Below are 18,065 nucleotides of genomic sequence, written 5' to 3' on the forward strand. Positions count from 1 at the left end.
TATACTGAGCTTGACAATTAGTGTTCAGAAAGTGAACAAAGTGATGTTACTTCATTGGAGATTGAAAGTGGTGGCAGTTCTTCAGATTTCTACTTGACAGGAGCTCATCAGTGGTGAGGTATAAATATGTCTACTGTGCTCCAGCCAGGATTTGTGTTGATTTATTACATTGAAAAAGTGCCTGTGTTTACCTGAAAATTCAGTGTACAGTTGCGTGAACCGTACACAGCTGAAGCTAAATTGAATTTGCTGTTGAGGTGTTTGTGCAGGACAAATTTTAAAGTTTTTGCTCACCAGATGTAAATAGAACTATTGGTGAGAGTTTTTTGTTGTATAAGGGGAAACTTGGGTAGTTGAAGTATCTATCAAAGAGGAGCGGGAGGTTTGGAAAAGACATTCATGCTATGTCATTGTGCATTGTCATTTATTACATTCACAGGAGGAGGAAATTTGATGAAATACATTATGATACGCCACAGTGAACTGATTGTAGTGGTGCTGTTAACAGCACTTCTGAATAAAGATTGCCATGTTATCTTCAGTAAATATTAAGTCTTCTGCTTGCAGAACTGATGCATATGGAACATTGCAGCCATTCTCGGCTCTATCATTTCATTATAAGAAACTAAAAAACAGGTAATTATTGCTTTTCAGAAGGGACAAGTGACAGCTGTTTGATGGATGACTAAGAAAGATGTCTATATGATGACAATTCATGACGGTGATATGAATTGTGTTAAGAAAAGACACAAGTTTTGAAGCCAGTAGCTGTTTTGGCATATGATTATGTGATCAGTGGAGTAAATATGATAGATCGGTACCTGGACAATAATCTGGCAACTTGTAAAAGAGGAAAGAGGTATTAAAAGAAAATCTTTTTCTGCCTCATTGCACTTACTTTGTGGAAGACATGTCCTAGTCAAAAAACAAGAGGATAGTAAAAATTGCCTTGCATTCTATATTGTTGTTCTTGAGAAAATTATTTCAAAACACCAGAAAGAGGAGTTTGCATCACTAGTCCTATGTCCTACGTCTTCGAGCACCAACCTCAGATGACTGATTGGCCAACATTTTCTGTCTATAATTCCACCTACTGCAAAGAAACCTCATCTGACAATGACTTTGAGACAGATCGTAGCCATGTTTGGAATGCAGATGGGAGACAGGTGAGAAGGCAATAGAGATATTGTTGAGAAAACTATAATGTAGTCCTGTACATTGTTTACTATTTTTGCCCTTACTGCACAGCTATTAATATTTAAAGCCATTGTGAAATTCTTACTTCAGCTTCATACCTACACAGAAATTTTAAAAAAGGCGTTGTTACGGATATTTTAATCAAAACCAAAGCGTTATCATATTTGGGATTTTATTTGTTGTGATCTTCACAAATTTGTAACTCCTTATGTTGAGCGTCAAGAGCTACATTTGTCTACATGTAATGTCGTTTGTTAAAGAACATTGTTCCCTAATAAAAAATATTTTCTGGAACATAATTTGTTTAACCAGTCTGTCTTAAGGGGTTAACGTGTAAAGAAGTAGTGAACCCACAACCCTGTATGATATTTGGAATACTTTACATTCATTATGTTAATATTTGAATGAAAAAAACTATTTTCAGTAAGTTCTCAAACTTTCCACATTGCAAATCAGAGGTACCATAGATACAAAGCGGGAGTTTCAGTGTTCAAAATATTATCAGTAACTCTGGTGTTTAAAATTGCTATTATCATTTTATTTTCATGGATTATCTATCCTAAAACATGCAGTAAACTGAGCAAAAGCACTGTATCTTTTTTTGTATATGTGATATAACTCAAATGTAATATGTAAAATAAATAATGTATTGCACATCAATAAAATATTTTTTCCTTAATTATTTGTAATATGACAAAAAATATACATGTAAAAATCATAATGTGGCACTTGATAGTTTGATAAATCATTCCAGCCAAATATATGCCTAAAGGAAAAGGTACTTCTGACATATTGAAGACACATTGACACCTCCCCCCCCCCCCCCCCCCCCCTCTCTCTCTCTCTCTCTCTCTCTCTCTCTCTCTCTCTCTCTCTCTCTCTCTCTCTCTCTCTCTCTCTAATTACTCCCTCCTTCCTTTCTCTGCCTTTGCATTTATGTGTGATTTTAACCTAGTGACACTTTATAGTCGAACAATTTTGATGGCAAGACAGCCCATGATTGCCATAAGGCAGAATTTGTGCAGTAGTTTGTAAATAAAGTTAAATGGAACAGTTGAAGCCGGCTGGCTTTAATTTGCCCCTAATGTGTTCAGATGTTCAATGTGTTGGTAAAAAATTCTAAGTACACTCTGCCATTGTTGTATCTTATTATTTTTCATTCCATTGCAGAGTTGGCTTACTTCAAGGAAACGTCATTTTAGTCATTCTTGCACACTGTCCTTTCAACAAGACAGAATTTGTTTTTGCCTTTGGTTGAACAAACTTTTTTTTTATTCTTTGACTAAAAAATTCAGAGTTTAGTGTTGTTACAAGAGTGAGAGGGAGAAGAAATAAGTAGGATACAGTGTGCAGGAAAAAGCACTCCAAGCTCTGAACAGAGAATACTGAAGTTCAAGGAAATCTTTCAGAAGACAGATTGCACTAGGATCTCTTAGGATTAGGTGTCCTTTCATAGCTCATATTCAGCATAGCCACATTGTCTTGAATGCTGCACTTTCACAGTTGTCTTGTTTTTCCTCCTTTGATTTTATTTGTTTTGTAAAAAGATGAGTTAAGCTGTCCTCTCGCATCCAGATAACTTCCTTAGTCAAATGTAGTCTCCTCCCTCGTATACTTCACAATATTTTGATGTTTGTACAGTGGTACCAATACATTTTCCTTGAGTTTCCATTCCAGCAACAACTGTTTCCTCATCGCAAACACAGGGACTACATGACACTTTAGTGATAATTTTGCTACTTATGTGTGAGCTATTCCCCTGATCATCTTATTGAACCAGCAGAAAAATGTTCCTGTCAGAGTACAAAAAGTGAGTATGCTCCTGCTTAAAAAAACAGACTGCCTCATTCTGCATTCTTCAGCACCTACAAAAATGGCATGTTGAACATATTCAAAATCTTTTTAAGATGGATTTTGCTTCACTCTCACAAACTCCCTGAACTGTAACTCTCCCATCCCCAGTAGTCCATCACTGAATCACTCATACCCATGCACTCCCACTTGCCTGTTCTCTCTCTCATTCAGCCCACCAACACTTCTCTCTCTCTCTCTCTCTCTCTCTCTCTCTCTCTCTCTCTCTCTCTCTCTCTCTCTCTCTCACACACACACACTCTCTCTCTCACCCCTCCCTCTTCCCCCTCCCCCTCTCTCTTCCCCCCTCCTTTCCTCATTGTCATAGGCTGTGTCTGTCATTATGACTGGCTCTCACCCACTTCCACATTTTCCTTGTCTTCATACTGCGCTGTTCGTGGAGTCTTCTTCACTCTTTTTGTAGCTCTGTCCTGTCAGCTGTATTCCACTACCACTGTATGCCTATCTTTCTCTCAGCCAGCCATTGTCTCCTTCACTCCTTCTGTAACACAATTGCTGTCTATTACCTTTCAGTATTTACTATTTTTCCATCTCTTTCACATAACCAGTCCTTTCTCTCAGCATAAGACACTGCAAACCCCTAGTAAAGCTCATAAAACATGTTGCCAAGAAGATATGGAGGTTTGGTAAAAGCATGTTGCATATTTAATGGAAGAAATGTAAAAGAACATAACTTCTTGATAATCTTGTACACTGTTTTGCCAACAAGATTATCCTGTTTACAAAGATCACAGTGGTTTCATTATGTGCTGCTGTGATTTCTTAGCAGTAAAGTAAAAAAATGCAGGAGTTCATAAAATAAACCTAGATAAGTGTAGTTAAGATATTTGTAATAAAAATATAAGAGGAGGCAGATTAACAGAGTATAAAGTCAGATTTAAAATCTAAGAAACATAAAAACTGATGCATTTAAAATGTGTAGTGGTACAGTAATTCGTCCACATTCTGTGTGTTTCACTTGCATGGATCGTGCTGGTTATTGTTATTCTTTAAATTTTAAATACAGTTCTCAATTCCTTGTAAATCGAGAAATAATGTTAATAACTCCTTCAGTAGGAGAAGTTGTCGTAAAAAGGTCCAAACACGTAAACAAGTTGAGATGGTTCCTTTATCATGAAACAATAAGCTATTTAATTACATAATAAATCTAATGAAATGCCACTGAAATTTGTGGTCAGTAAGAACTTTTCTTGTATGTTCAGTCACAGAGATGCGTTATTTTCAAATCTTGAACAAAGAGCTCATGTCACCAGGCAGCAGAGCATTGTTGCCAGCCTTCCCTGAAAAAAATTGTGACACATTTCTACATTTTGTTACATACATATGTCTTCAATTTATGAAGTGGAACAATAAGAAATCAAGGTTGAAAGTTTTCCACTTGGCAGTGAAGCCGTACTAATTTTTTATATACTCTCCTTCTTGCAATACATTTAGTCCAGTGGTATCAAGCCTAAACACCAAACAAACAAAACATGTTAGGTTTCATCTCTGAAGTGAAAGTCTGAGGGTCCAGAAGCATTGAGGTGCCTGACTGCTCACTGAATAGCGGAAGCATTGAGAGAGAGAGCGCGCGCACACACACACACACACACACACACACACACACACACACACACACACACACACACACACACACACACCTCCCTAGTGTGTGTCGAACTGGCTCAGTGTAGGTGCACAGGTGTGGCCGGCCGCGGTGGTCTCGCGGTTCTAGGCGCGCAGTCCGGAACCGTGCGACTGCTACGGTCGCAGGTTCGAATCCTGCCTCGGGCATGGATGTGTGTGATGTCCTTAGGTTAGTTAGGTTTAAGTAGTTCTAAGTTCTAGGGGACTGATGACCACAGCAGTTGAGTCCCATAGTGCTCAGAGCCATTTTTTTTGAAAGCTAGCAAAGTTTTCATTCTATTTTGTGTGTGCTTGTCGACATTCAATGCTTCTGCTATTAGGTGAATGGTCTCCTTTACTCCTAAATTATTTAAATTCTGTCAGTATTTCCCTTGCTATATTTACCCTTCAATTTTCTCTTTTGAAGCGCCTTTATGAGCAAGTATGTTGTCCTGCTTTAAGATCGATTCTGTTTGTTTTTTATACTCCTCTCACATATTTTTTTTTTTTAAAAAAAAAGATAGATGACAGATTTTTTCCTAGTTATTGCTGTATCCTTTGAGAGACAATATGGGAAACACTTTGATAAGTAGTATTTGCATCCCACAGAGCTTGCAGTAACGATTTTTCAGGAACAAGCTAATACTTTGCACTTCCTAGTTTTCAGCCTATCAATTTCGGGAAAAGTTTCATCTGGAGTATCTTAAAAGTACAACATTTGATTTCGCTTACTATAACAATTTGTGTGGCTCAATGGAGTGCAAGTATTTAGATTGGGCAACTGTCCATTAACTTTAGAGTCCCTAACCTACAGCATTTATGCAACCAGGGGAACAGGACATAGTGTTTAACATGGAATCTGAACCCCAAGTCATTCCTGTTGACTCCTCATGTCATGTAGAGGTGAAGAAAAGATAAAAGGCAGACTGAAAATTTCCATGGCCCGACCAGGATTTGATCCTGCCACCTCACTTCTCCAATCGCACACTTTAATCAGACCTGATAATTTGGTTGCTCATTTTTTAATCGATGGATACATTAACATACCCTTCCTTACCGTTCATCAACATTGGACGAGTTGTCGTTTGTGATTAGCAATCCAAGAGAGTCATCAGTGCTAAGTTATTTCCAGTTCATCCAGTTTTAAAGTAATCACTTTAAAAAGCCACACTCACACAAAAGCTTTCAGCTAAAATGTTGACAATCGTTATCAATCATTAACAACTACCAACATAACGAAAACATAATTTAAGTGCTATCTGCTTCCTATGAGGTAGACCTTTTAACCTTGTTCTTAGATGTTGAGCAATAGCCAAATGATTCTCCCTGTTGTGGTCTTTAGTCTGAAGACTGGTTTGATGCAACTCTCCGTGTTCTTCTATCCTGAGCAGGCCTCATCATCTTCGAATAACTACTGCAACCTACATTCTTCTGAATCTGCTTACTTTATTCGTTTATTTGTCTTCCTCTACGATGGTCACCCCTACACGTACTTCCAGTACTAAACTGATGGTCTCTTGATGTCCCAATCTGTCCTATCAACTGATGCCTTATTTTAATCAAGATGTCCTGCAAATTTGTCTCCCCAGTTCTATTGTATACCTCTACATTAGTTACACGATCTATACATTTAATCTTCAGCATTCTTCTGAAGCACCTCATTTCAAAAGCTTTTATTCTTTTATTGTCAAGACTGTTTATCATGCATGCTTCACTTCTGAACATGGCTACATTCCAGCAAATACATTCAGAAAAGACTTCCTAACACTTAAGTACAGGTAAAATAGTTTCTCTTCTTCTGAAACACTGTCTTACCATTTCCAGTCTGTTTCATATCCTCTCCACTTCAGCCGTCATCAGTTGTTTTTCTGTCCAAACAACAAACCTCATTTTCTACTTTAAATGTCTCATTTCCTTGTATAATTCCCTGAGCATCACTTGATTTAAATGGACAACATTCCATTGTCCTTGTTTTGCTTTTGTTGTTCATCTTATGTCATCCTATCAAGATGCTGCCCATTACATTCAACTACTCCTCAAAGTCCTTTGCTGTCTCTGACAAAATTAGTGTCATCTGCAGACCTCAATGTTTTTATTTCTTCTGGTCTTTAATTCCTACTCCAAATTTTACTTTGATTTCTTTTATTGCTTGCTTGGTGTAAAAGTTGAATAACATCATGGAATAGGCTACAACCGTATCTCACTCCCTTTTCAACCACTGTGTCCCTTTCATGCCCACTGAACATGTATAACTGCTGTTTGGTTGCTGAACAAGCTGTTTTTTTTTGCTCCCTGTATTTTACTCCTGCTCCCTTCAAAATTTCAAAAAGTGTTTGTCAACTATGTCAAAAGTTTTGTTTGAATCTACAAATGCTATAAACATAGATTTTGCTTTCCTTAACCGCTCTTCCAAGATAAGTCATTTCGCTCTTCTAAGATAAGTCATAAAGTCAATATTGTTTCTCATGTTCCTACATATCTCCAGAATCCAAATTGATCTTCCGCGAAGTTGGGTTCTGCGAGTTTTTCCATTCTTCTGTAATGACTTCATGTTGTCATTTTACAACCATACATTTTTGAACTGATAGTTGAGTAATATTCACACGTGTAAGCAGCTGCTTTCATCGAAGTGGGAATTATTACATTCTTCTTGAAGTTGGAGGGTATTTCACCTGTCTCCTACATCATACACACTAAATGACTGGTTCTCCCAAGGCTATCAATAGTTATGATGCAATGTTGTCTACTCAAGGGGCCTTGTCTGACTTAGGTCTCTCATTCCCCTGTCAAATTCTTCTCACAGTATCGTATCTCTTTTCGCCTCCTCAGTATTGCCTTAAAGTTCATGTTCTTTGTGTAGACCCTCTGTATATTTCTTCCACCTTTGAGCTTTCTCTTCTTTGTGTAGGGCAGGTTTCCCACCTGAGCTCTTGACGTCCACACAGTTGCTTCACTGTTCTCCAAATGCCTTTAATTTTCCTGTAGGCAGTACCTATCTTTCCATAGTGAAATACGTTTGCCCTGCATGTGCTCCAACAAATGTTACAAGGCAACCATTTTTCTGTCTAAGGTGCTATCAAAACTTTCTATGCATTGTCATAATACAGGGTGTTTAAACAAGTTTTAACCAGTTTCGAAAGACTACGAATGAATATTGTGAATCAAGGTAGAAACTTGGGGTAATTCTTAAATTTGCCTCAAAATTCTTCACCTCCGTGCCACTTGCAAGTTAATAGTTCATATGGTTATCATTATAGGTCTCCGCAGTGCAGTTACCTCACTCACCTATTTATTCATTATCTGACATGCACAGTTATGTTGATAACACAGCAACCTGCAGATTTCTGCTTACATAAAAAACTAGTGCCTCAGGCAGAGCAGTACAACATGCAGTACTGTACTTGTGACAAAAATTAAAATGACACGACCTTATTGTAACAAAATCTCACGTGTTGAAAAGGTGAATGCCTTTAGTCGCTTTATTGCCATCTCGACCCAATGCACACTGGGTAATGAGTAAGTTAGTTAACAGCAGGAGACTCCAACTGGCAACCACATGAACCAGCAATTTACATCTGGCACCAAGTTAAACTTTTAGTTTTGATACACGACTTAATATCCACATCTGTTCCTATTTTTCTACTTGTAAAATCGATTGAATATTACTTTATTTATGTCTGCCAAAATGATTTTCACTTTTTTTAGCTGTAAAAGCGAGACTTGCATGGATTGTGCAGTCAGTCTGATGACCATGAAAGACAAGGTTCTGGGTTCTAGTTCCAGAAGTTTTTGAGCTGTGATATTCATTTTCACACTGTGTGAGACTGTCGGCTACCACGTTTGTTGTACTGATGCATGCTGCGTGTGTGTGTGTTTGCGCAGATCAGCCGTACCTGGTGCTGGACAGCGCCTCCACATCCGGTAGCAGCCGCACGGGCGGTGACGATGGCCACATGTACGGTGATGACCCCGCGTCTGTAGTTGCCGCAGCAGCTGCCGCCATGTGCTTCCAGGACGACCAGCTGAGCGACCCGCCCCCGCAGTCAAACATGGTGCTGCGCAAGCGCATCCGCAAGATCAAGCAGGGCATGAAGAGGTAATGGTCAACTGCACTCACATTGAGCTTACCCTCTAGGCATATGTGTCAGTCAAATAAGCCACGCTAAGTAACTCAAACTGTCAAGATTGTGACTTGTTGATCTCAGAGTTCTGGAGGGTTTTTGTCTGTCAATTTTTCAAACTCTTTAACAACTCTAGTCTGACCCAAACTGTCCCTGCATCAGTTACCTTCGACCTAGCTATACAAGTTGCGATCAGAAAGAAACGGGAACTTTTCCCCTTAAAGATACTGTATTTATTAGTTGTCAACTTTGTCTCCTTCAAAGAAATGCCCCTTAGATATAAAACTTTCCTGCCATTGCTTTTTTTCAGTCTCGGGAGCACTTCTGGAAGTCGCTTTTCTTAAATTTTCAACTCCGTCAGTGATAGTGTTGTTCTCCCTTTGGCGGTGCCAAAATGACATCCTTTCATGCTTCTCTTCAGCCTTGGGAATAGAAAGAAGTTGCAGGGGGGCCATGTCTGGCAAATATGGTAGCTGAGGCAATGTAACAGTTTTGTTTTTTGCCAATAAATAACATAAGCAAGCATTGAGATAGGAGTGGGAGCATTATCATGCCGCAGTTTATTAAAGTGATTTTGCTACAGTTCTAGTCACTTTCTTCAGATTGCTTCATGCAGATAGAGCATAAATGCATGGTAGTATTCCTTATTGACCATACGACCACAAGGCAGGAACTTGTGACGTACTATCCAGCTGTGATAGAGCTGTGATAGAAGAAAACAGTGAGAACAACTTTCACATGTGATCGAACTTGTCAAATTTTTTTCGCTCTTAGCTATTCAGGCAGTTTCCATTGGGACGATTCGGCCTTGATTTTGACATTGTACCAGAATACCCAAGTTTTGTCTCCTGCTTTAACATTCTTCCAAGGTTCTGAGTTATTGTTGGCTTCATTCAGCAGTTCTTGAACGATGTCTACAAAACACTTTCGGTTGAAGTTCAATAATTTTGGTGCTACTTATTTCATGCCCAAAACGTACTAAAAATACATGTGACAGGAGCTAAAGGACTTGACTTGTCGACGTCATCAGCAATCTGTATGATGGTGGTTGCCCCCGTGCCCCCTCCCCCTCCCACCCCAGAAACATTTTCTTTTGCAGTAATAAATGTGCTAGGGCAGTTGTTGTCTTCAACATCTTCTCGACCCTCTTCAAAACGCTTATAGCAACCATAAACACTTGTCTTACTCATAGTAAATTCGCCAAAAGGAACAGTCAGCATTTTGAATGCAGGGCTGCACTTTACTGTGTTTTTCAAGCAAAACTTAATTCAAATTCTTGGATCCATCTTTTTTGAAAGTAAAAATTTACTGAGCCCTTGAAAACGTATAACGTTTCTGAATGTCAAAGTAAACTAAATGTGCAGGAGAGCTGAAAATGAAAATATACATGAGGAAGACGTGTACCAACAATATTTTTTGAAAATCGGATATAGAAAGCTTGCAAAATTAAATTCCTGCTATTTTTTGATCACACCTCATATACAGGATGTAAAGGATAACTGCTTACAATGTACCACATTGGCGTACAGGAAGTAGAAATGATAAATTTAAGACACTGCAGTCTATCAAGCCTGGGAACAGCTTAAACTTGGCCTACAAAAGCCTGTAAGCTACAGCATATGCATACAATGCAAGATTTTAAATATCGTCTTGTGTTCTCAGGCCACCAGCTTATGTTATCATTAGCAAGTGAACCTTTCGTGTGAAGATATTGAAAGAGCAAATGGTTTTGAACATGTTAAGCAAAAAGTGTTTAGTTTTATCTTACCACAGTAGTCTTGTAGTAAATAGGTCAGAGAAACAGAACTTGTTAAATTTACATTGTTAAAATTCACAAAATTGCGAGATAAAACTTACAAAAATAACAGTTTGACAGTTTGTAAGGACACAAGTTGGTGACATGAGGGTGAGAAAATATTCCAAAAATCGTACGTTATAGCATTGTTAGCTTTTCTAGGTCAATTTGAGGTTTCCCAGCTTGACTATACATATTTTTTAAAAACCTGCATTAAAGAAAGAAAGGAGGGTTGGTTACTATCCTGCATTGTAAGGGCTTGAGAGTTTAAAAAAATTATCCCAAATGGAGAGTATAAAGGCCACTAAAATTCTGTATTAAATTGTTCCCTCTAAATTCTTTTTCGCGTAACTCATTAGCTACACCTGTGTGTCACTGATCAAAAATTTGAAGCATGAATTTGTCTTAGAACAGTTTTGTTGGTATCACAGTATGTTACGTAATCTTGCTTATTTATTATTATACAATGCAACTGAAAATGCATTATTTAAACTGTAGCCCAAGTTTCTCAAAGTAACTTAACAGTATATGTACTAATAAATAATCCTCTGAAATTTTACAAGCCTTGTTTAAGCAAGCAAGCCAATACTAAGTGGTAGTTATGTGTAGATACCACATTAGTTGATTTTTGTACAAATGCAATTAACATTTAATCATAGTGACTAGGAGAGTTGCTCCCTCAGTTCACCGATTCTGCCACAAAATGTCAGTTCTGCTCATGACCCATTGAAGTAAAAGTTACTTTGTCATATGCACCAAATGAACATGAAATTTATGTAATGAATTGAAAAGTACATGCATTTAATTGACTTGCCTGAATGGACATCAGTTGTCAGCTAGTTTTGTTTCTGGGCAGTCTTCAAAGTTTTTTGAAGATGTCAACTCCTCCAGAATTTGTATTATGCCCATGAAAGCTTAGGAAGTAAGCTCATCATATGATTTTCGCTGTATCCAGCATTACACTAACGTATCCGTAGTATGTAAAGGTATCCATAAAACATATTGTCCCATAAACCGTCCATGTGTACATTCACTGTGATGATATTTTCAAACTACATACAAAATTGAATAAACCTTTCAGTGGGTACATGTACACTATCTTTCTTGTTGGGGAGTCATAATCTCCAATAGGTGTAAGCAGAGTGGCATATCACACAAATTGTCAGTTAAAAGGTACAAATGTTCAAGGCATTTTATGACACCTTGTGCTTGAGGCAGGTGATAAACTAAGTATCCCTTTGCGGACTTGCAAGATTCTCTGGCATATTTCATGGATTGAATTGAAACTCTATGAAGTTGTTATGATAACAATTTCTAAAACTATCTGTCAGTTTGCTGTAAATGTTTGGCTAACATCCTCATTTGGATTACATGTGATATTAACAAAAATTTACATTTATTTTCAATTTCCACCATAAAATATTAAAATCTTAACAGGGATATAAATACACTGTAACATGTGCAATGTGTGGAAGTCTATTACTGATGGTTGATCATTGCAGTTCAGAAGCCTTACAATATATAAATGAGGTTCAAGTTGATCCTGCCAAAATTTTGCTCATGGGGCACAGCTGAAACCTCTTTTCCATAAGTATTCAGATATTACTAAGATACTTTCAGTGCTTACTAAGTTGTTTAGGAAGGAAAGTTGTTAATTTATCTCCATGTATGTGCATTTTGTTCAATTGTTCTTCATAAATATTTCAGTGAATGGTTCGGTTAACTAGGCCATTAGTTACATACAGTTTGAAATAAAAATTAGACAAGCAGACTTAGCATAGCAATTTTATTTTCATGTGAAAGCATTTACTTTAACTTTCTACATAATTCCCATCAGTATTGGAGCACTTACATCATAGAACCAGCATTGAGTACCGTCTTAGTCGGTATCAGCACCTGACCATAAATTTCAATAGTTTAAACATTCTGTCACAATCACATAAAGCAAACTTCGTGATGATGAAAAAGAAACTCACCACACAACGTCAAAATCATGAAGCGTCTCTTACTGTTTCATCAACCTTCTCCACCTAACTGTCATTAGTAACTGAAGGTTGCCTGCTTCATTCCTTATGCTCATTCATACAGCCACCTTTAAAGCTCTCATCCATTTCTGTACCATCTCATTACTTAAAAGTGTCAAGGAGATGCTTTATGCAATTGGTACATACTGAACATTTAAATTATTAAACATTATGTTCAAACATCAATTCATTGGAAGATGGGAGGAGAGTATATGCCTTCCTAAGTTTTGGGCGTGCCCCATTATTAATGTGCAATAACCCAGATGAAATTCTGTTGCATTGACATGCCATCAAAACCCTCTTTACCAATACATTTTGTATTTATGCAACCTATGTAATAATCTTATTGTCTCCTGTTTAAGCTAAAAATTCATGTTGCCTGTTTTCTGTGCTTTCAGTTTTAGTTTATTGCATATTCACCAGTTGTAAAAAACATAGTTTTGTATTCTCCAGATGGGATCTTGGTGTAACAGTAGTCATCACTCATACTAAGAATTGTCTTTTACCTTATTATTATTTTACATTTATTATTCCTGCCTCTTACGTTTGTGAACATGTATTCAAAGCCATGTGATATTACAATAGAGCTTGTTATGTCTGTCCAGATACAATAGCCAGCTGTCGCTGATGCGTCGTGACTTGCGGAACTGCAAGAATAAGATAGCTGACCAGCAGAAACAGATTTTAGACTATGCGGCAAGACTTGATGAGAATGACAAGAAGAACGAAGAAACTTCACGGAAATTCAGTACATTGCTGCAGGTTCGCACACTGCATTGTTAAATTTTTAATGAGCTAGCTGTTTTTATTTCAAATGACCCCTATATGACAGAAATTTGCCAAGATAAACTTAGTGTCTCACCCAAGTTGTAGATTCACTAAATTAAAACTTTATATCTAGCTTATGTTAATTGTTGTATTTCTACATTTGTATTGCTAGGAATATTTGTAAGTACTTAACCTTCAGGAGCAACAGCTCCAGCTAAAATTAATAGAAGCAATAAAAGTAAATGATATTACTCTCAATGTTACAAGAAGTGCTTAATATGCAGTAGCAGATAAAACACAATCTTAATAGTGTATAAGGAAGAGCAGTGACTTTTGTCATCCATAAAAGTTCTTTCATTCATGGCATAGGATGTACGATGCATTGAATGAATAAAAGATGATTTATTACACACATCCAGGTAGGCAGGCACCAATGCATTTGGAAACTCTTCAGGGGAGTAAAGTGTTGGAAGGAGAAAAAAAAATTGAGGGGAGGGCGGAGAGGACACAGAAACCTTCTCAGGTCCTGTGGGATACATGGAGATAGTGTTCTATTTTAGTGTATATGTCATTATTGATTCTCGGCTGGGTCGGAGATTTTTCTCCGCTCAGGGACTGGGTGTTGTGTTGTCTTGTCTTGTCCTAATCATCATTATTTCATTCCCATCGACTCCCAAGTCGCTTAAGTGGCGTCAAATCGAAAGATTTGCACCATCGTCACACGCCATTATTATTATTATTATTATTATTATTATTATTATTATTATTATTATGACACATTCAAACTGGAAGCTCTCAGTGTCTTGATCATGTTCCTTCATCTGTTTGTGTTTTTGTCCATTTCTGGAAGTCTTTAATCATTCCAATTCCCTTCCTAGCTTCTTCCTTTCATTCATGCCACTTTTCCCCCTATAATTCTTTAGTGCAGACAATTCCTGTTCAGCATTTGCCCTGGACAGGATTTTATTCTCTTCCAGAAACCTGTCCCCTGTTTTCATGACTTCTTCATTCTTAAGTCTTTAAGTCCACTTCACTTTGAGCATTTTTCTCCACAACCACATTTCAAAACTTTCTAATCGTTGTCATTCCTTCTAACGGTTCATGATCCACTGCTGTATAAGACTACACTCCACACCTCTTATGTAGCAAATTTTTTCCTCAACTCCATTGAAATTCTTAATTTTTAGTAATGACTTCACCTTTGCAAATTCTCTCTTTCCCATAGATATCTTATTTCTGCTGTACAGCTTTGATTCATGTCATTAAACTTCAGATACAGAAAGGAGTTTACCTGTTCCTTTTTCTTTGTAAGATTTGTTAATTATTACTACATTCAGGTTTACTATCATAATGTTTGTCATTCCCACACTCTAGTGGAAAACTGTATAAAGGCGTGGATGTTTGTAGGAAAAGTAACTTTGTTGGCTGGGATAGTCGTACACAGTGTATATGCAATAATGAGAGATCCAGCATGCAGTCAAATGCTATCACATTTGCTGTCAGTAGTACAATATATAACAAGACATCATCTTGTGTGTGTGTGCATGTGTGTGTGTGCATGTGTGTGTGTGTGTGTGTGTGTGTGTGTGTGTGTGTGTGTGTGTGTGTGTGCGCGCGCGCGCTCTCCTTTACTGCAGATAGGAAACAGACACCATTATCAGTAAAGTACTGTGCGAGAGAAGCTGCATAAATATTCAATCAGATCTTGATAAGATTTTTACACTGTGCAGAGATTGGAAAATCGCTCTAAATGTCCAGAAATGTAAAATTTTGCACTTCACAAAACAAAAAATGTAATATTCTATGACTATAGTATCAGTAAGTCATTGTTGGAATCAGACAACTTTTACAAATACCTGGTTGTAACACATTGTAAGGATATGAAATGGAATGATCACATAGGTTCAGTCTTGTGTAAAGCCGGTGATAGACTTCAGTTTATTGACAGAATACTGGGGAAGTGCAATCAGTCTACAGAAGAGATTGCTTACAAATCACTCGGGTGACCTGCTTGTAACCTCCCTCTTACCAATCGGCCTATCCTGCTTGCGATATAAAATATGACCATGGATCACTTGTATGCCTAATGGATTTTTTTCTAATTGTATAAGGCTGTCTTTCCCAAAGGAGTGACACCGATAAGTAGGAGGAAAGTGTACAACTGACCTTTCTGATGGATCACCTTCTGATGGAAAGTCTACTAAAAATAATTAAACCAAACAGGCCTATAATTTGGAAAATGAAAGTTATTTTGTGCATTCACTCACAAACAACACTGAACAGAAAAGGAAACCACTGATTATGAATCCATAAGTTACACTAATGAATGAAAAGGAAGTAATTAACGGTCGCCAGCCCACTAGGGCAGTTTACATCCAAAATCCTGTACAAGATTTTTACACGTTGTGAGTGTGTAATGATAAAGAAAACTGTGGTCACTCTTACGTTATGTTTGGCATTAAATTTTGAAAAAGGCAATCGCGTAATGATTAGAAAATATGTAATTAAACTGTTAGTACTGAACTTTGTTATGTAAACAATGACTTTCAGTGACCTCAGCATAACATCATCAAAGAAATTAAAAAAAAAAAGAACAGCAAGCTCTTTTTACTTTGCCATTACTTATTTTGAAAATTGGATTTCATAATGTCTGAACAACTGATCCTTTTTTACTGACTTGAACAGAATCAAATACTATAATACGTGCCAAACCAAACAGCCATGTTCTCCAAGCTATATGTAAAATAAATAAAACTTCTGCACTCTTACTTTGTGCATTTCTTTAGATTTGAATTTTTTCCAGTGATTGATTCTCAAACTTGAAAAATGAAATTGCTTTACTTTAGTCCTATACTGTAGCCTCTGTTGTACAACAGTTAATTGAAAGTAGACTGAGGCTTAAATTCTCAAGTGAAATTATTCATTAATAAACTGGCTGTAACTATTCAATTTGTTTCTTATGACACTCAGTTAGCATATTAGGAAAAAATTATTTTTATTTATTTATTTTCTGTCCATATAACAAAAAGTTTGCGGACATTATCAGGAAAATTTAGATTACATTACACATATACAGAAAAATGTATACATTCTTTCATAACAACATATGGATCAGACACGTCTGTACACCTTATTTTTCAAAAAGGGCACTACAAGTAGATTCATAGTTTTCGATTACTGCTTAATGTCTAAAACAAATTTTGTAAAATGATAAAGATTTTGCCTTCGAGAAACAGCTGCACATCCATACGTAAACATGATAGATGGAAGTTTGCTGAAAAGTATAGTGTGGATTTGTGAATGGTATGATATTATCTTCAGTGGTGAGAAGTTTAAAATTTAAATGGCCAGATGTATTTCACTATTATTAGGATGATCTGAGAACAGTACCAGGAGACGTAGGGAATGAAAGTCTTCAACAAGATAATGCATGTGTGAGTTGAAAAGTGCAAAAAGGAAAGAATAGGCGACAATTTCACTACAAGAACTAAACCACAGCAAAATCAATGCTGAAGATAATTTTTGAGGTAATAGGAAGAACGGAGGTTGGACAACCTACTATTAATGCAGTACCACAACAGAACACTGTGTGCTTTTATACCAATTTCCATCTCAGAAATGTGAAAACCTTATTTTGTTACTCATGTTATAAAAGAAACTATATAATTAAATTGTGATTGTGCAACAAAACAGTCAATTATTGACAAAATTATGTAACTGGATAGATAAAAAATCTACTCACCAACTGGTGGCAGAACACACATGTAATAAACAGTTGTGATTGGTAATTTCCCTTCAACCCTTCTGCCTGAAGAAATAGCCATTGGCTCCGAAAGCTTGCTGATTACAACTGTGTATTATGTGCCCTTGCCACTTAGTGAGTACATTACGGTGGTTGTTCTTATATGTTTCGACTATTTTCATAAGCAGAGACAGTATGCTACAGACATTGTACTATTACTTTTGTTGGAACCCTGCCACACTGACAAGCAGCAAAATGTGTGTGTGCGCGTGCTCGTGTGTGTGTGTGTGCGCGTGCTCGTGTGTGTGTGTGTGTGTGTGTGTGTGCGTGTGCGCGTGTGTGTGTGTGTGTGTGCGTGTGCGTGTGCGCACCTGTCCATTGTTCCCCCCTAAGGTAAGTCTTTCGGCTCCTGGGATTGAAATGACTCCTTACCCTCTCCCTTAAAACCCACATCCTTTCGTCTTTCCCTCTCCTTCCCTCTTTCCTGATGAAACAACCGTTGGTTGCGAAAGCTTGAATTCTGTGTTTGTTTGTGTATCTATCAACCTCCTAGCACTTATAATGTTGTACAACTTCAGTAACAATGATTATCCTTACCTAACCCTCTTCCATTGCTCATTTTTTTCTGACTGCTCATCGATTGACTCCATTGAATTAATTTTTCCCCACTCAAAAAGTCAAATATACACCACTTTATTTCTACAATTTTCTCCAACCATCCTCAGACAACCTACTGCATTTAGTGTTCGCCCTTTCTAAACCTAAACTGATGTTTAGTATGACTTTTTAACAGCCATTGTGATGTGATCGATAAAACAAAAATCCTTGCATTCTTTTGTGATTCACTTTATAGGTAAAAATGGTAGAATAGTCTCAAGTAGATATTGGGGTCAAATTCCTTTACCATAAATTCTGTTTACTATCTCAGTCAATCTGATTAT

The 18,065-nt window shown here is 37.2% G+C and overlaps 1 protein-coding gene across 2 annotated transcripts in view; it reads left to right on the forward strand.

Moving 5' to 3' along the window:
- The window catches only part of LOC126293651 (F-box only protein 28), an 86,119-nt gene that overhangs the window by 57,069 nt on the left and 10,985 nt on the right, over positions 1–18,065 (forward strand). For both annotated transcript variants that reach the window (XM_049986933.1, XM_049986932.1), the window contains exons 5-6: positions 8,557–8,770; positions 13,220–13,376. In XM_049986933.1, the coding sequence (XP_049842890.1) occupies positions 8,557–8,770; positions 13,220–13,376 (371 nt within the window). The remainder of the gene's footprint in view (positions 1–8,556; positions 8,771–13,219; positions 13,377–18,065) is intronic.

This window comes from Schistocerca gregaria, chromosome 10 (assembly GCF_023897955.1).
Source record: "Schistocerca gregaria isolate iqSchGreg1 chromosome 10, iqSchGreg1.2, whole genome shotgun sequence".
In the NCBI taxonomy this organism is placed as follows: domain Eukaryota; kingdom Metazoa; phylum Arthropoda; class Insecta; order Orthoptera; family Acrididae; genus Schistocerca; species Schistocerca gregaria.